Source organism: Ovis canadensis, chromosome 4 (assembly GCF_042477335.2).
Source record: "Ovis canadensis isolate MfBH-ARS-UI-01 breed Bighorn chromosome 4, ARS-UI_OviCan_v2, whole genome shotgun sequence".
Classification (NCBI taxonomy): Eukaryota; Metazoa; Chordata; class Mammalia; order Artiodactyla; family Bovidae; genus Ovis; species Ovis canadensis.
In genome coordinates this window covers 129,859,272-129,879,126 of record NC_091248.1, presented here as the reverse complement: position 1 = coordinate 129,879,126, position 19,855 = coordinate 129,859,272, and the positions used below count along the sequence as shown (strand labels likewise).

The 19,855-nt window shown below is 45.1% G+C and overlaps 1 protein-coding gene across 15 annotated transcripts in view; it reads left to right on the top strand.

The window, feature by feature from the left end:
- The first annotated feature begins 3,412 nt into the window (after positions 1–3,412).
- The window catches only part of KMT2C (lysine methyltransferase 2C), a 256,929-nt gene continuing 240,486 nt past the window's right edge, over positions 3,413–19,855 (top strand). For 10 of the 15 annotated variants that reach the window (XR_011256794.1, XM_069588770.1, XM_069588768.1 and 7 more), the window contains exon 1: positions 3,811–4,618. Coding sequence is in view for 12 of the 15 variants with exons in the window: in XM_069588770.1 (XP_069444871.1) it covers positions 4,458–4,618 (161 nt within the window). In the remaining 3 variants the exon portion in view is untranslated. Of the gene's footprint in view, positions 3,498–3,810; positions 4,619–19,855 lie in introns of those variants that run through there. The other 5 variants (XM_069588764.1, XM_069588776.1, XM_069588777.1 and 2 more) reach the window with 5 other exon arrangements.

The window sequence follows — 19,855 nt, the reverse complement described above, 5'->3', positions numbered from 1 at the left end:
GGTGCATCTGCAAGCTGAGGGACGCCAAGGACTGCTTGTCACGTCCACGTCCCCCTGACACTGAGAGGCACGTGGAACTGACGCTCTCCAGAGCCCAGCATGGAGAACCAGCCCTGCCGACTCCTTGGTTTTGGACTTCTAGCCACTGGGACTGTGAGAGAGAAAACACTTCTGTTGTGTTAAGCTGCCTATTTGGGGTCGCTTTTTGCAGTAGCCATAGAAAGCTAATAACAGTAGTCTGGGTATTGCTGCAGCAAGGAACCTAAGCAAGTGTGTGTGTGTGTGTGTGTGTATGTGGGTGCGTGCGTGCGTGCGTGTACTGGATGGGCCTGTCTCCTGCCTTCTCCCATGCCTGGGCTTCCCCCACATCCCCAGATGCATTTCTTTTAAAACTATGGTCTTGTACATAGTAGATGTAACTATTTAATCTATTTGTGTGTTTTCCCATGTTTATTTTCCAGTTGCCTGCCACCCTTTTTGTGGTTGTCTTGTTCAGTAGTGCCAGGTTTAAAGTATAGAACCCTAGAGGGCAAGATGCGTATCTCTGTAAAATGAGCTCCAGACTATCTCAAACTCTGATGCACAAGTTATTTCTGAAGGTGATTATTCTGTTTATTTCCTTCTCAGTTTCTTCCCTTAATTTTTCCACCACACAGGTACATGTACACAGGTACATTATTGAAATAATTTATGTAATACAATACGAATTTTTAAATTTAAAAATGCACTATGGACTAAATATGAACTCATAGTGGCTGAAATTCTTTTAAAAACATTTTTTCCCCCACTGAAAAATAAAGGACCAAAAAAGACAGCAATTACCACAACCTTTAAAAGTGCAACTTTAATAGTAAAAATATGAACAGAAATTTTATAAGATCTAGAATTTACATTTTAGTGGTCTTTTTACACAGTCATAAAAGTTTGGTTCCTAAAACCTTGAGGAATTTAAGACTATGGGAATACAAAAAGAGAGGGATACCCCCAGGAAACCATTTAGTAGTGAACTTATGGGAAAGCCTCATAAATACTTTTATGTTCACTGAAACAAAGTGATAAAGACTGCTCTCTAAAGAAAGACATATCAATGACATTTTATAGGCCTTCAATTAGTAAGAAAGTCTACTGTACCACGAATTTTTATTCGGTCATTTGTATGTTAGACTCTTTGAGAATCTCCTTTGCTTATAGGAGTTTCATGAGATGCTGCTTTTTCTTTTTTGCAGATAACAATCCTCACTCCCCATCCACACTTTGAACATCTACTACATATTTGTGATTAGACTACATCTGCTCTGGAAGACTGGTACAGAAAAAATATAAGGAGTGCAAGTCCAGCCCTTTAGAGTTAATTGCTGTTAACACTGTTGCATACCTACCATATTTTTAAGGTGCCTATTTACCATGTATACTTGTTAGAAATAAGACATTCTATTTATTTATTTATTTATTTTTGCATTTGGTCTTCCCAGGTGCTCCCTGACTTTCTGATTTTATAATTTTGAGGAACCTACCTCAGCTACCTGCCTCCTGGATTTTTGCCATTGTGGTCTCAAAGCTGTGTAATTTGGATGACAGAGACAGAAAAAACTTTGAAAGACCTTTATTTATGTTGAATAAGTATTCCTTGAATACTTCCTCTGCATCCTGGGTTATGTTTTGCCTGCTCTGCCCTCAATAAGTTCAAGCTAATGAGCCTCCCATCAGTCCTGTTAAAACAGCTCCCAGCCACCTGTCTGCTCACAGCAGCCAAAAGAATGGAGATTTAACATCGGGTTTATCTTCATCGTCTTCTGTCTTTCTAGAAGCACAGCCTCTGTTTCTACCCTTCCATTTATCCTACCCACTTTTCTCTTCCCAGTCCCTAGGTGCTTCCTTTTAAAACTTGTCTCCAGCAGGAGTGACTTGCAATTTGCACATTTCTGACCCTTAATTTCGCCAAAGAGCTGACAAGTATACTGAAGTAAATTGCTCTGATGTAGAACTTTGTGCATATGAAACACACAGTTGGAAATGACTCTTCTCAATGCAGTACTTAATGAAGATAAACATTTGGATCCATAATCCAATTTTTGAAAGTATGTTTGTAATGGACAGAAAATGAAAAAGTGTAATAAGCATTAAATATATCACTTCTTACACTTATCATTAGTCATGTATATGTTGTATTTCTATATACAAAGTCAGACTCTTAAAGTTTGTATTTACCAAGCCAGCGTCTCCTCAGTCTCAAATTGTAAATTTATTAAACGTGGAAAACCCAGCAGGAACCAAACCCTGAAGGAATTCAAATTCTTACTGTAATCCTCATTTCAAAAAGCTATGCTTTAGTCAGAACAGGCTCTGGAAATCAAACTGTACTTGCCCAAATAAGAAAACACAATTGAAAGTTTATATTCTGGCTACTGGGGAGGAAGTGAAGGCAAACGACAAAGCAGGAAAAACGGCGTATTATTCTTACCTTATACTAGAACTGTGTGAAAACTGATGAAAATCCTGAGAATGCCTTGGGTGTCCGGCCTAGAGTGTGTGCCTGGAAAATGAGAGTTTGCCCCTGTGCTTTCGCAAATGGTTGGTTGCTAGTTCTTAGTATTTTGTCCCCATTCAAATCTACGATCTTTCCACTCCGCTAGTGAACGGGAAGGCAGGCTCACAAGAGCACATTGTCCCAGGGTTGATCCCTGTTGGCATAAGCAGCCCAGGATCCCACTCACATCTGTAACTCTCCTTTCTGATTAAGTGTCCATTTCAGGTTTCTGACCCTCAGCCCCGTTTTTCTTTCACCCTTTTCACGTATTCTAAGAGGCAGCTTACAACTCCTTCGATTTTTGTCCCCTCATCGCATCTCACCCAACGTTCAAATCAAGTTGTCGGTGTTTTTTTTTTTTTTTTGGTTTATTATGTCTTTCAGCCTTTTTATTCCTCAGAATGCCATCTTTTTGTCTGACAGCTTTATAAACCCTTTCAGGATCATTTTGAAAACGACGTGGCAATAACGAAAGTACCCCTGGAATAGGATTAGAACGAAGTTGCACTCCATTTCTTTCTCTCCACAGACGCGTATTAAAAAAACGAAAGAACGCTGAACGTGCGCCCGGCGCAGTCCCTCCGGGCCGGTCCCCCCGCGCCCCGCCGAGGGTGGGGCGGGGGCGCCGAAGGGGGAGCCCGGGCCGGCCGCGCGCCGGGGCGCGACCATCTCGCACCCACCCGCCCTCCCGTCCGCGGCTTTGTGGGGGGGTGGGGGGGCCGAGCGCCTCCGGAGCGGGGACGCGGCCCTGCCCCCGTCCTCGCCCTGCCTCCGCGCGCTCCCCGGGACCCCGATCCCGGACTGCCTCCTCCGCAGTTTGGCGTTCTCCCGGGGCCGGGGCCGCAGCCTGAGCCGCGGCGCAGCCGGGGCCGCCGCGTCAGAGGAGGAGGGAGCGGGGGCGGGGGAGGGGCGGTGAGGTCAGCGGCGGCGGCGCGTCCGCGGGCGGCGCATGCGCGGAGCGAGCCCCCCCGTGAGTGGCAGCGGCGGCGGCGGCGGCGGCGCGCGGGGGGCGGCGGGGGCCGGCGGGGTGGGGGAAGGGGAGGGGGCGGGGGCGTCGCGGCGGCCGTGTGTGGGCGAGACCGGCGGCGAGTTTGAGAGGGCTGAGGTGCGGGGGCGGTCGGGGCAGACCCGGCGGCGGCCCTCGCGCGACGGCCCCGGTCGAGTGTGTGTGTGTCTGTGTGTGCGTGTGTGTGTGGTACATGCACACCCGCAAAACTTCCTCCTCCCCAGCCCCGGAGGGCGGGCGCGGGCGCTGAGGGGCCGGCGCTCTCGCGCAGCCCGGAACCCACAACAACAACTGGAGCAGCTGTCAAAACTTCGCCGCCGCCGCCGCCCCGCCTGACGCGGCTCGCGCAGGGGAGGGGCCGCCGGCGGGGGGCGCGACCCCCGCCCGCCCGCGGGGCCGCCGCTCCCCGAGCCGCGGCCCCTTTCTCCTCCCCGCCGCGGGCGGCCTGGGGGAGGGGCGCGGGCGGAGACCCCCGGGGCTGGCCGCCCCCGCCCCTGCCCCTGCCCCCACCCCTACCCCTCAGGAGCCCCGCCCCGCCCGGCGCCGCCCGCGCCCGCTCCCGCACCGCCCGGCGCCCGCGCGCCGGCCCCGCCCGCGCTCCCCGCCCCGGCCCGGCCCGGCCCGGCCCCTCCCTCCCGCCCGCCGCCCCGCCCGCCGCCCCGCCCGCCGCCCCCCGCCCGGCCCCTGCGCGCCGAGGTGCGCGCGCCCGCGCGTATGTGTGTGAGTGCGTGTCCTGCTCGCTCCATGTTGCCGCCTCTCCCGGTACCTGCTGCTGCTGCTGCTGCTGCTCCCGGGGCTGCGGGAAATGCGAGAGGCTGAGCCGGGGAGGAGGAACCCGAGCAGCAGCGGCGGCGGCGGCGGCGGCGGCGGGAGGAGCCCCCCAGGAGGAGGACCGGGATCCATGTGTCTTTCCTGGTGACTAGGATGTCGTCGGAGGAGGACAAGAGCGCGGAGCAGCCGCAGCCGCCGCCACCACCCCCCGAGGAGCCCGGAGCCCCGGCCCCGAGCCCCGCAGCCGCAGACAAAAGACCTCGGGGCCGGCCTCGCAAAGATGGCGCTTCCCCTTTCCAGAGAGCCAGAAAGAAGTAAGTTGAGTGTGAGGGAGCCAGGCCGGGAGCCAGCGGCGGCGGCGGCGGCGGGCCGGCCCGGAGCTGTCACCGGCGCGCCCCGGGCCCCGCCGCCCCCGCGCGCCCCCGGCCGCCTCCGCGGGGTGGGGGTGGGGCCCCGCCGGCCGCGCGGCTCCGGGCCCCGGGGGCGCCCGCCCGCCCCGCGCGCCGGCGCCCGGCCTCCCGCGGGCGCCCCGCACCGCCCTCCGCCGCCGGGCCCCCGACGGCCCGCGCCGCCGCCACACTTTACTTTTTTTTTAGTTTGGGCCCCGGTGCCGCGGTTTCTGGGGCTTCTGTGTTTGGAGAAATTTCTCGTAGCCGCCGCTGGGCCTCGCCGGCTCGTTGGCTATCCCAGCCCGAGGCGCAGCTGGGGAGTCGCGGGGCCGGCCTCGCGTTCGGCGCCCCCCGGGCGCTCGCCGAGCTGTCAAAACGCCGGGGCCAGCTGGTCCCCCGGGCCGGCCGGCGGGCGGCGAGCAGCGGCCGGAGCCGGGCTGCTTCTGTCAGTCGGCCGCGGCTTTAACTTTACTCGCCTCCCCGCCCCCGCCAGCCCCTGGCTCCGGGGCTTCACCGGCGCGTCGGGAAGTCTCACGGCCGCTCCCCTCCCCCGCCCGGCCCGCACCGCCCGGCCCGAGCCGCTCAAACTCCGTGTGGTGGCCGCGCGGGGACCGCGAGCGCCAAGTTTTTGGAAACGTCGCTCCCAACCGCCGGCCGAGCGTGAGGAGCACGTTGGTGCAGCTCCGGACCGATGGAAACCGCGACCGAACTCGCCTCGAGGAGCCGCCTCCGAGCTGTGAGCGGGGCCGGAGCGGCTCTTGGGTGCTTCGGAGCCGGCACCCCGGGGCTGGGCAGCGCCGGTTTTCGATTGTTAGAAATGCCTTTTTGCAGTGTGGTTCTCGGACAACTTTGCCCGTGGAATCCAGAAAGCCGTTTCGTACCGGGGAGGCGCAGAGCACTCGTGGCTCTCGAGGGTGCCGAGCAGGTCCGTGGCCGCCCTCGGAGTTGTAGAATGGCTTGGGTGCTTACTCATTTCATTATATGGTCGTCTCCTGCTAGTGCAAGGGTGCAGCGGACGCCGCGGAGAGCAGCTCACTTACGGATTCTCTGGGTTTTTGTTCTAGTTTGGCTTTTTTTTTGCTTTGGATGGGGTGCATTCATTTAGCAATAGCGTTGTTAACGTTTGGTGATACATAGTGAAGATAGTAGTGTGAACCCAGGCAGAGAGCAGGGTTGTGGGAGCCCAATGAAGCCCTGGACTGGGTATGTGCTCCTTCTTGCTTTGCTGTACTTACACCGTGAAAGCGACTCAGGGCCTTCGGCTTGCCTCCATATTTTATGGCCAGCTCTTACCTAGCTGTGACAAATCGCGAGGGAAACAAGTACAGGATGTATACAGTATTGCATTTGCTCCTTTGTGATATGAAGTTGGAGGTTACTATATCACTCACGTTGTAGTGTCTGATACAGAATGCCATTGTTACTCCAGTATTAACAAATCTGGAGAAGGAAGGTGCAGGTTTAAGTAATTTTAAACTTCTTTGCCACTTTTTTGGTATCCTTTGAAGCAATACATAGGAAGCCACAGTAGGGTTTTAACTTCATTACTTCCCATTTCCACTGTTTCATTCTTTGTGAACATGAATTTTGGATTATTGTGTTTTAGACTTGTTTTTAAATTTTTACTCTAGAAAGAGTAGACCTATCAGTATTGTTCTCACCCCTACACATGCAAGTGTGTGTGTGTCTGTGTACGTGTACACTTCCCCTGAAATCGCAATGAACTCATTTGTATTAGTGCAGCTCCTGAGTACACCGGGAGAAAGGTTGGTTTAGGGTATTGTCACTATTATTTTAATTTTTATCGCTTATATTACGAAGGAGAAGGTAGCCCTTTGAGAGATTAAAACTTTCTACAGAATGACAGTAATACTTCAATATGAAAATCTTAACACTTTGGAAGATGTTTGTAACAATTCTTAATCTTGAGAGTTTTTTTTTTTAGATTTTGGAAGCTGGTACGGTAGTTCTTACAGGTAATTTAGTGGTAATTTGGATGGCTTCAAACTTTTTAGTGAATTCTTTAAAATTAGGTGTGTCTTTTGAAGAAGGAAATAGAATTTCCAGTTGTTTTGGAAATACGTAAATGGAAGCCAATATCTGAAATGGGAGACAAGGAGAGGGGGTTTTCAATTGTGTAAATCCATACTGTACTAAGATACATGCAGAAAAGACCGTGTAGTTAGCTGGATACTGCAGACCCTGAAAGTGAAACTGATGTGTAACAAATGTAAATTAGGTTTGTAAATGTTAAAATTATGTGGAAATGCAAATAATTACCTCAGAAATGAAAATTAGTAACTTTGTGGAATGCAATGGAGATAAAAGTGTTTAAGTTGTCAGTGTTATTTAGATGATCAGTAAGTGGGTTGTTTTACCCTAGAGAAGATGCCTTATGGCAGTATTTTTTAAAAGTAGTTGGTGTATTTGTTTTGAATTAAAAGAAAAAGCTAACTATGGAGTAATAAATACACATTCTTTCGACTTTAAAGTATTTAATAATTAAACATTTCTTGTTTTATGGTGTTAAATCATTTTTATGTTTTGATCACATTTGAAAAGCATATGTGGTTACTGATTTTACAGTAACTATTGTTATTTTAAAATTACGTATACGGAACTTCCCTAGTGGTCCAGTGGCTGAGACTCAGAGCTTCCAGGGCAGGGGGCCCAGGTTCGATCCCAGGCCAAGGAACTAGATCCCACATGCCAGATTAAGAGTTTGCACACTGCAACTAAATCCCAATGCAGCTAAATAAGTTTAAAAAATATATATGTTTGCAACCTAAAATCAAGAAATTTGAACTGAAGCTATTAATCTTAGAGGCAGAGTTTGAAAAGTGGGTATGAAAATAGGGAAATACTAAGTGGAACGGTCAAGTTTGTACATGTCTAGAAGTTCTTTTTCGCAGTAAGGACTGTCTGACACTTGGTCATTATCAGAGGTGCAGGTCTTCCCATTGGTGCGGAAGCTCCTGCTGCTGGGCAGGCACTACCAGTGCCTGGAGTTATTTTTGTTAAGGTTAAGGAAACTCTTCCTGAATCTTTGGTTGGTTCTTTTCTTCCTGAGAATGTATATTTGCTTTACTCTGTTGGGAAGCCAAGGAAGCATTCCACCCTGTTTCTTACCAAGTTAGTAAAGTTGATGTTCAGCGTGGGGGTGGGGGTGGGTATGGGGATGGCACAGAAACAGCAGGTGGGATAGGATTTCTGAGGCTCTATCCTTGACCTTTTCTGAATAAACTCCTTACACCCAGAACCAGGTTTCTTTTCAGAGGTCAGTTAGTGTTATTAGAAAGTCACCTCGAGCATTATTGCAGAAAAAAGGGAGGCAGAACCAGTGATGTCTTCCAAGGGACCAGCAAACATGGCGGTGCTGCCCGGGGCTGTTGCTCTCCGGTGTCTGTAAGCACATTTCCCCCGGCCCTCAGAGTTCTCGTTTCTGTGGCTGTGAACTTGAAATCAGCAGAACAAAAACAAACAAAAAACTGCATTGCATTATAATATATACAATTTCATAAAACAGCAATTTATAGTTGAGGGATAACACTACTGTTTGTGCTTTTTGAGATGATGCAAATTTGTAACTTTTATGATATTCTTTTTCCTACTTTTCATGAAATTAGATATGTGGGAGTTTTCAGTAGTTACTGGTCTCTAGCACTTACTGGGCACTGAGATGCTTTAATTTACCTGAAGAGCTGATCCTGGAATGGCAGCCTCTCTAATCTCTGAGGTGGGTTGTTTGCTGTTGCCCTGCTGTTGGTCGTCTTCATGGACTCTCTGGTCTTTCAGAATGCATTTTTAGGCTAAAATACAAATTATATTTGATATAATATGATTATTAATATGTAAACTTGGTCAACATGGATTTCCACGTAAATATAAAAGTATTAAAACAGTTTGCTTTCTCATTTTACAAACAGTGGTTTAGTACATTTTCCTATTGTCAGTTAATTCTGCCACGTCAGATTTGTGGTCACTTTGCAGGGTGACAAGACACACTCCTCTAACCTCTCCTTCTCCTTCACCTTTTTGCGAAACTGCATATTATTTATTCCCCAGCCCAGAGTCAGATTTCCTCTGGGCAGAGACCGATTGTCCAACCTTATATTCTTGAGGCATTTGTGATTATGACTGAGGGGCTTCAATGAAACTTCATTGACCTTCCAAAATGGAAACAATCAGTTTTTAGTTATAGAGAACTTCAGATGCTCTCACCTGGTGAGGAGGTGCGTGAAACCCTTGACAGCATTCGACATAGTTTTTAATCTATGAGACATTTGGACTGAACATAATTTTTAGCTGATACAGAATAAACTTCCAGTCTCTCTGTATGTGTGTCCCTCCCATCCTCCCTCCCTCTCTTTTATAAAAAAAATGGTTTTGGCCCATCTTTAAATTTCAACAAGCAGATTAATCCCTTCCTCCTTTATTTTAACATTTTTGTATCGTGTTTGTGCTGCAGTGTTTATTTTCAGAACTTCTTGGCAGTGTAAGTTTAAAAGTTGTGGAGTGAAATAGGGATGCTTTTTTTTTTTCCTTCTGTTTGGTGATGGCCTGCATATAAATGTATACTTGTGGTTAGTGTGAATATTCAGTAGAAAGATTAATCTTGAATTTGTAATTGGCAATGTCAGTCTCTCCATCTGCAGAATTTAGAGGATTTAAGAACACAGGTTAAGAGAAGGAGGAATGACACAGCTCTTTTTGCACTTTCTCTAGAAAAAGCTTCATGTAAAAGACAGGAAAATTGTTTGACTTTGGTTCTGCTATTAATTTTGTAATAGCGGTAACTATGTATGGCACAAATGTGGCAACTGTTTAAGTCCGAGAAATGCTTTTCTGTAACTTTTTAGATCTTTCATGTGACACCTTATTCATAGAGCATGTAAGTGCCAAATGTATGCTGGGAGGGACAGTCAAATCTGGAAGAAGGCTTACTGTGGCCCAAAGGGTCCCTAGAAATGTGGAGGAAATAGAGCATGGATTATACCTTGGAGAGTCAATAACATTTAGCTAAACTGAGTGAGAAGAAAGTTGAGAGGGTGTTGCGGGGCAGCAGAGTGAATAAAATTCTTGAGAGAAGTGTAAAAGGTGCTTTCTTGGTGGGGTGTGACTGGAACAGAGGCTTAATGTGGGGTTTGGGGCCAACCTGTGATGGTCCTTGAATGCAGGGCTAATGAGTTTGGGCTTTATAGTCCAGGCATTATAAACTGTTTACAGGGACCAAGTAGGTAATTTAAATGAGTTGCATGCAGCTTGTAAGCTCCTGAATGACAGCTGACATCTCTGAGGCCTTAAGTTGGGGAGAAAATGGTGAGTAAAAACAGTCTGAAGAGTCCTAGGGGTCTTTGTGCCTTGCTTAGGAGACGCTGAGAGACATTTCTGGCTGATGGCTGCCACGTGAGACTGTGAGATGTTGCTAGATACTCTGGTTTTTCAACAAGGGCTGAAAACTTATATCTTCATATGAAATCTCTTGACTTTTAAGTATTTTCAATTAAGATCTAAAATGCTATTTGGAACTATACCTTGTGGGCTAGGTTTAATCTGTAGACCACCAGTGGACAAGTTTTTCACCTCTGTGTTATGCGTGGACTATTTATTTTTAAATTGAAAGTTTTAAAAGTAGATGTCTGTAGTCTTCCTGAGGACAAGAATGGCTATTATATTATTCTGTATTTTGCGTCCATTTTACAGTTGCATGTAGGCACTCTGATACTTGATGATGTCTGGCATAGATGTCTACAAGAAATAAATGTCTAGAGCATTGGAGGATTTGGGAGTGGAGTTTAGGAGCTAGATTAGGATGTGTGTGTATTCAGTTGTGTCTGACTCTTTGTGATCCATGGACTGTAGCCTGCCAAACTCCTCTGTCCATGGGGTTTTCCAGGCAGGAATACTGGAGTGGGTAGCTATTTTCTTCTTCAGGGGATCTTTCCGACCCAGGGATCGACCCTCGTCTCCTGCATCTGCAGGTGATTCTTTACCACTTAGCCACCTGGGAGTCAATCCCTAATGTGATTTACTTGAGATCACTGAGACTATGGAGAATGTGTGGAAAATAGTAAAAGGCTTAGAATGCTTCCTTACCCTTAGGAGATGGGGGGAAAAGGTCAAGAAAGCCTATAAAGATGAGGAATGAGATCAGAATATATTCCCGGTAGAAATGGGCCAGTATATACATGCAGACATGCTCAGGACAGCAGAGGAAGGTAGAAAGCTAGAGGAAGATCGGCGAGAACAAAATGCCCATCCATGAACTACCACGCAGTTCTGTTCTTAAAGCGTTTTTCTTTTAAATTGAAGTATAATTAATTTACAGTGTTGTAGAGTTTCAGGTGTACAGCAAAATGGTTTAGTTATGTCTGTGTGTATACTTTTTTAGATTCTTTTTTTGTTATAGGCTGTTAAAAATACTGAATATAGTTCTAGATCCTTGTTGTTTACCTATACATTGTTATGTATGTATTACATACCAATGTGATGTAATTTTTTATTTTATACGTAGTAGTATGTACATTTTATCCCAAACCTCTAATTTGTCACCCTCCCCCCCCCCATTCCTTTTGGTAACCATAAATTTGTTTTCTATGTCTGTGAGTCTATTTGTTTTTTTAAAAAGTTCATTTATATTTTTTTAGATTCCACATTTAAGTGTTATCGTGATACCCCTGGCTTACTTCACTTAGTATAATCATCTGTATGTCCGTCCATGTTACTGCAAATGGCTTTATTTTGTTCCTTTTTATGGCCGAGTAGTAGTCCACTGTGCATATGCCCTATCGTCGTTATCCACTCACTTGTTGGACATTTAGGTGCTTCCGTGCTTTGCTTACTGTAAACAGTGCTACTGCGAACACTGGGGTGCATGTTATCTTTCCAAGTTAGTTTCCTGCAGGTACATGTCCCAGAATGGGATTGCGGGATCATACATCGTATAGTTTTTGTCAGGACAGAGAGGTTGACCTGTGGGTACCAAAATGGGAGTGTATCTGGGATACATTTGTTGACTTGAGGAAAAATTTTCTCAGGAGTTGCAAAGCAGTAAGTGTATTACAAACTCTGTTTTGTAAAAAGCATACAAAACTCCCAACTGTGTGTGTATTTCCTGTACAGAAGATGATTTGGAAGACTAGTGAATATTAATACATATACTTTCATGTGTACATCTGTGCAATATTTAAAAAGCCAATAAGTTTAAAATCATAATCTCTTTTTAGAAATGAGAAAAGTAAGATCTTGGGATATTACTGATTCTAGAACTAAGATCACCTGAATGCAAATCCAGGTTCTGCTACTTGTTAACTATTTGTAGTTGGGACGTAACTTTTCTGTGCCTTTGTTGCCTCATTTGCAAAGTGGTCTTCCTACCACATCTAGTTGAGGATTGTTGTGAGTTTATATATGTGTAGAATTCAGACCGTGTCTGGCAGACAGAAAATGCTAGCCTGAGGTGGTATTATAAGAATTTGCTATTAGTGTTACGGCTACTGTCATTAGTGGTCATCAAGTGTTATTGTGACGTCATTGAATATTATTGGCTGACATGTGATGAGGTACCAGACTCACTCCAAAACCACCATGGTGTCAAAAATAAGGTAGTAGTTATGTGAGGGGGAGGCAGGCGATCAAGAGTGCCCTTCTACACAGCTCTCCCTGATAAAGAGAAAATACAAAAAACTTAATCGGTAGAAATCGCTATAGAATGTTTTTTATTATGAATAACACATGAAAAACAACCAGAGCAACTTCCTAGAAGCTATGTATATATTAAAAATATATATAATGTTATTACAAAACCATTAGAAATTTTTTTTTTATTATGCAAACTTGTGAATGTTGTCATAGTGGTCTTTTTATTTTACATTTCTGATGACCACAGTTTTATTAGTAGGTCTCCCTAAATGAGATGAATTACTAGGTGGTTTTAAAATGATTTCTTATGTCTTTTTAGACTGAATCACTTTTAGTCTTTACACCTCAGTGTATGTAACCCATTTACATTAGTAACAACATAGTTGATTGTCAGTGGTGAAGTTTGTGTGGTTTGGTTATAAAGTGTTCTAGGGGAGCCTAGCAAAAAAATCTTCCCGATTTCCTGATCTTTGGTGATCCTAATGACATGCAGACGTGTTTGGAGTAAGCACCTGGTTGCATGTGAAATAGCAATATGAAACATACGAAAGAATAACCATATTTTTTACCTTAGAACTCTCATCAGTGAATTGTTCTACTAGGGTCGAAGCATTTGTTAGTACGGCCGAGTTTTTCTCCTGTTAGACTTATGTACTTGAAGAGTTATAACTCAGTCGCCTAAGCTGAGTTCAGCCTCTCATCATCTTGCTTGTTGAATCCAGCTTCAAAACTGACTCTCCTGAGATGAGCAGAGGAACCAGTCAGCTGAGCCCCGCCCAGACTGCAAAAGTACAAATAAATAAAATGGTTGTTGTTTTAATCTGTTAGACTTTCTGGTGGTTTGTTACGTAGCAGTATAGGATGGAAGCAGATGACTTTGTGGAGTCAGAGACTCAAGAATAAAAAAATACTTGAGATACAAATGATAGAAATTATTATTGTTTTCCAGCTTTTACTGAGATACTTTAAAATTTTTATTAAAATTTATTTTTAATTGGAGGATAATTGCTTTGAAATTTTTATTGTTTTTTTTTGCTGTACAACCATCTTGAGTTGGTTATATCTGAGATAGTTAAGCGAGGTTGCTCTCTACCTTCTGCTCCTCATTTCACTAGGATGTTTTGAGGTAGGGATGGATTTTTATTATTGGGGAATTTAAATGGTGTTTAAAAATATAGTTGTCACAGTATAGATTGGAATAGAGAGAAATACTACCCTTCTCTATGCGAATGCAGAATATTTGGAGTGTGCTGGGATAACGAACAACCCCAGTTCTTATTGTATTCAGGCAGCAGAGGTTTATTTCTTGCCGAGGCCACACGTTGATCGTGGGCTCGCTTGGGAGCTTTCCTCTACAGCATCTCCAGCCAGGTGCGGGCAGACAGCATCTCTGCCTTTCGTAATTGCCGCGATAGGAGAAGAACGCCGCAGGGTGTGCTGATGCCCAGAGACTCTCCAGAAGGGGCATGTGTTGGACCCAGAAAGTCACACAGTAGCATCTAACTTCAAGGGGGTAAGGAAATGAAATCCTGTCATATTTCTGGAGACAGAACTGGAAATACTTGGTGAAAAGCCCTGGTAAATACCACACAGAGTAACATTTAACTTAGTCTGAAATTCCTTTTTTTAAATTTTTACTGCACTGAGAAGCGTGCAGGATCTTAGTTCCCCAAAGGGGTCGAATCTTGCAGTGGAAGCTTGGAGTCCTACCTACTGGACTGCCAGGGACTCCCCCCAAAATGCAGATTTGACCTTGGAGTATGTTATGCTATGGAGTATAGTTGATTCTGAGCGTCTAGTGGACTATTGTATTACAGCATATTGAGGGGTGCGTTTAATAGTACTATAAACATACAGAACATTTTGTAGAGATAGAAATAAAATAGGAAGCATGGGGCTTGGGCTCTTGGTTCTTCTTTCGTTGACTGTACTTCATGCTTTCTGCCTTTCTCCCACCCGCATGACAGGAGTGTCGTGCTCTGTCGTGTCTGACTCTTGGCAACCCCATGGACCGAAGCCTGCCAGGCTCCTCTGTCCACGAGATTTCCCCAGACAGGAAGACTGGAGTGGGTGGCCATTCCCTTCTCCAGGGGATCTTCCCGACCCAGGGATCAAGCCCAGGTCTCCTGCGCTGCAGGCGGACTCTTTACCCTCTGGGCCACCGGGGAGGCGTACATGACAGAACAGAAGGACTCGAGTAACAGAACCGCTGCGTAACACCAGTGAGGTTATAGGTGACTTAGAATCTTTTCCTCTCAAAAGTTCCTAAAGCATGCATCTTATTTTCAGCCAGGGTCCCTTTGTCTGTGTGGTTTCTGTTATTTACCCAAGGAAGATGCTACTGAGCACCTACTGTGCACTGGAAGGACCAAACTACGACGTGGTCCCTGCCCTCATGTCATTCTGCCAGCCTGGATGCAGAATGACAGGCGCTGCAGTGGGACGTTGTGTGCAGTACTGCGAAGCTTAGAGAAGGGAGAGCTTTAAGGCTGCTGCTGCTAAGTCGCTTCAGTCATGTCCGACCCTGTGCGACCCCGTAGACGGCAGCCCACCAGGCTCCCCCGTCCCTGGGATTCTCCAGGCAAGAACATTGGAGTGGGTTGCCATTTCCTTCTCCAGTGCATGAAAGCGAAAAGTGAAAGTGAAGTCACTCTTCGCAACCCCATGGACTGCAGCCTTCCAGGCTCCTCTGCCCATGGGATTTTCCAGGCAAGAGTACTGGAGTGGGGTGCCATTGCCTTCTCCGAACTTTAAGCCAGGGGCCTGAAAAAAGACATCTTCTGAGTTGAGTCTTGAAGAACAGAAACAAACGTGATTGACTGAGAACAGGCAGGTGAGGAACAATTACTCAGTGGTTGCTTCGGGTTAGGTGCTTCTGGTGCCTATCAGAGAAGCTATCTCCTTTGAAACTTTAAGAGTAACATCAGTGGAATCATTAGTTCCAGTTTTACAAATGAATGAGCTAAATTGCAGGAAGATCACATAGTTGGTAAGTCACTGAGTCAAGATTTAAATCCAGGTTTGTCTGCCTCTGTTTTTTGCTGTTTAAGAAACTCTAGTCCAACTTTCACCTATAAGAGGAATAAAGTCTGAGGTTCTAAGGTACAACATGATTTCTATAATTGATAACACTGTGTTATGTAATTGAAATTTACCAAGAGAGCAGAAGGGAAATATTGTCTGTCGCAAACACATATATAATGTGAGGTAATGGATGTGTTAACTAACTGGATGGGAGGAATCCTTTCACAGTGGATAGGTATATCAAATCATCAATGATATCTTACAATTTTATTTGTCAATTATAGCTCCAAGAAAGCTGGAAAAAAGTGCTTACCAAAGAAAGAAAAGGAAACTCCAGCCCATTTTGTGAGTAAATGAGGAAGGGAAAGTAAATTGGGAAGTTTGACTTTTTACCATAGGCAACAGGGTGCCCTTGACAGTGGCTATGGGAGGAAAGCCTTGTATCTTTGTTAGAAAATGAGCCTTGCCAGTAACACAGTTGGGAAAGATGGTATGGAGGAAGTATAGATTCCCCATTTGTGCCATTATAGGAGGACCCAAACCAGAACCCAAAGTGATTGACCATCCTATTTTTCTCTTCCAGTTTGGCTGAGGTATCGTTGACGTACAGCCTTGTATAATTTTAAGGTGTGTATAGCATAGTAATTTGACTTAACGTACATCATGAAATGATTGCTACAATAAGTTAAGTGACCATTCATCATCTTACACAGATAAAAAAGGCAAATCGATGAGAACATGTAGGATTTTTTCAGTACTTTCATATACAGCATACAGGAGGGTGATATTAATCATGTTTTCCTTACGTTCGTTGTTATTGTTCGGTAGCTCTTTGTGGCCCCATGGACTGTAGCCCACCAAACCCCCCTGTCCATTGGTTTCCCAGGCAACAGTACTGCAGTGGATTGTCGTTTCCTCCTCCAGGGGAGCTTCCAGACTCAGGGAACAAGCCTGCATCTCCTGCATTGACAGGTGGATTCTTTACCGCTGAGCCACGAGGGAAGCCCATTACATCCTTAGTACTTAATTATTTCGAGTGGAGGTTAGTACCTTTGGACTACCTCCTCCAGTTCCCCTCCCCCAGCATTCACCACTGATAACCACAAATGTGATCTATTTTTCTTTGAGTTTGTCTGTTTTTGAGGTATAGTTAACCTTCCATACTTTTTTCCATTGAGAAATAGTACTTGCCTAGCTTCCATTTTCAGGTTATCAGCCCTAGAACTAGAAAGAGCCTCAGAAGCATCTATCCTGGTGTCTTTAATTTGTGTATTAAAAGGTAAAGCGCTGCCAGGAAAGTTTGACATCTCCGTTGCTCTTTTCATTTTTTAAAAACTTACTTATTTGGCTGTGTCAGGCCTTAACCAGTGGCGCGCGGGATCTTTGTTGCATCAAGTCGTATCTTATGTTGAGGCGCACGACTCTGCTAGTGACTCAGGCTCAGTAGTTGCGGCTCTTGGGTTCCAGAGCACGCAGGCTTCAGTGGTTATATGTGGTATGAGGTAAGGTCTAAGTTAGCTATTTTGCATGTGAAAGTACAATTATTTTGAGACAGTTCGTTGAAAAGATCCTTTCTTCATTGTCACGGCACCTTTGTTGAAAATCACTTGATTATAAATGTATGGGTTTATTTCTGCTGCACTGCGGGCAGATTCTTTACCATGAACCATCAGGGAAGCCTGGATTCTATTCTGTTCCCTTGATCCTTTTGCTAATCGTTCGGCCAATAGTATACTATCTTCATTACTCTAGGTTTATTGTAAGTTTTAAAATCAGGTAGTATAATTCCTCCCAGTGTTCTTCTTTTCCCAAAGTTATTTTGCCCATTTCCTCTGCATTTCCATGTAAATTTTAGGGTGAGTTTGCCAATTTAGACAAAAAAAGTCTGTTGGGATTTTGACAAGGATTATAATCAGTCTGTAGATTAGAGAGAATTGATTCCTTCCCCAGTACATGAAATCACGTGTCTCTTCATTTTGGTCATCTTTAATTTCTTTCAGACCTTCCCAGGTGACTGGTGGTCTGCAATGCAGGAGATACGGGTTCAATCCCTGGGTTGGGAAGATCCCCTGGAGAAGGAAATGGCAACCCATTCCAGGATTATTGCCTGGGAAATCCCTTGGACAGAGGAGCCTGGTGGGCTACAGTCCATGGGGTCAAAAAGAATTGGGCATGACTTGGTGACTAAACCACGGCACTTTCTTTCAGCAGTATTCTATAATTTTCAGTGTGCAAATCTTGTGCTTTTTTTGTTTGTTTAAATTTATTCCTAAGTATTTAATTCAAGGCTGTTATAAAAGGAATTTTTTGAATTTTATTTACAAATTACTGCTAGGAGTATGTTTTTTTAGAAGACAGGCTGACTTTATTTAGGGAGGCCTCTACAGTGATGGGCTTTTGCAGTAGGAGAGATTGGGCTCAGTTCCTGAAGCATCATTTATGTCTATGTATATGTCATGTATTTTGTTGTTTTGCTGTATTTAATTAGTTTTAGTGTTTTTTGGTAGATTCTTCAGAATTTTCTACATTCTAACAGGTATCTTTTAACTGATCAGATGCTTACCTTAAAAATCCCAGACCAAGTTTTTATCCTGGCCAAAATGTCTTTCAAGTTCCTCTTCTAACACTTGTGGTACTTAAGGTCTTTCTTGACTTGAGTGGTCTGTCTGTGTAACTGGCAGCCTAGCAGAGATACGTCTTTTGACAACAAAATCATTTTTCTCGCTGACTAAGGTGGGGGTAAAACAGAAAGACCCAGGAGCTAGAAGTAGGAGGTGTGTACACAAGCAGACAGCCATATTTCGTTTTGAGGAGTTTTACAGTTTTCGAACAGAGCCACAGTGTGACTTTTGGTAGATGACTTCTTGGTGCTTTATTGTTTCATCTGCTAAATGGGATAATACCAACTTCACTGAGTTGTAAGAATTTAAATAATAAACTAATGTGTATGATGTTTGATATACCAGTCACTTTTAATGTTGGTGAATTTTATTAGCATTAAATAGGTAGAGATTAAACAAGGATTAAGAAAGGAAAATAGCTTAACTAACCTGAGTTCATCAGAGTGTGGGTACAATTAAATCTTGGGTGGTTCTTAATTTGTTTTGGGGACTTCCCAGGTATGTCAGTGGTAAAGAACCTGTGTACCATCGCAGGAGACATAGGAGGTGTGGGTTCGATCCTTGGGTTGGGAAAATCTGCTGGAGAAGGAAATGGCAGCCTGCTCCAGTGTTCTTGTCTGGGAAATCCAGTGGACAGAGGAGCCTGGCGGGCTGCAGTCCATGGGGTGGCAAAGAGTTGGACACAGTTTAGCAACTAAACAACAACAGTCTTATTTTGGGTTACAGATTCCTTTGGGTATATCCTCACTTTCCACAGAAGGATGCATTCATGAATGTAGGTATATACATTTTATAGAATTTAAGGAGGAGAGTTCAGGACCCTCTGAAACTTACCTGTAACCTTTTTGGGGTTCACAGCCTCCAGAGTAGGAGCCTCTCCTCTCCAGAGCACGGGCTCAGTAGTTGTGGCACAGGGGCTGAGTTGTTCTGCGGCATATGGGATCCTCCTGGACCAGGGATTGAACTAGAGTCTCCTGGATTGGCAGGCAGGTTCTTTACCAGTGAACCACCAGGGAAGTCTGAGATGGAGGTTCTTCCTTACAACTGAGTTCTGGAAGGGAATAGTTTCGGAAGTAAACACAGCATTAGTGCTTTTTTCTTACGGGAAGTCACTTGATGTTGACATTGAAGGGAAGGTTCTCTTACGAGTATTCAGATTTCAGGGGACTGTGGCTAATGTGCATTCCAGAGTGTATATCCTGATTGTACCCAGGGAAGCATGTTGAGTGGAAATGAGGTTGTTACAGACATAGCCTTAAACTGCCCCACCTTATTTTAAGTGGATTTCCACAAACTTTAGTACTTCAGATGTAACTAATAAGAAAGCGCTTGTGACAAGCGTTACGTTAATGCTGGGTGGAGAACTGCCTTGGGGTTCCAGAGTTTTGCGGGTTAGCCCAGACACAGCGGAGGGAGGTGATGGATCACACCATGAGCTGCTTGAAGGTGGAGCCTCCGGTTTTTCAAAGTCATATCCTCAGTAAACAGAGTGCAGAGTTTTGGATAGTCTTACGTTTACGTTTTTGTTGTTTTTTAAAGAGTGATGAAGATTGGTAATAAACCAATAAACCAAGCTATAGCTCTTTATCCCTCAGTAACAGATTTTTATCAGGAATTATTCTCTTTATGTTGCTGGCTTCATTTCTCTTTTCTTTGTCTTTATCATACAGCCCATTTACTGGTCTCCAAGTGGCTCTTTACTCTTCCAGTTAACCCTTCTTCTGAACCACTGTATCTTTTATTTTATCCTTCTTGAGGCAGGGAGAGATCCCTCTAGAAGCTTCTGGGCTGTGGGAGCCCTGCAGTTGTGCAGTGTTGGTGACAAGTGTCCTGAGGGTCTTGATACCACACTTGATACAGTGCTGCCATTGGGAAC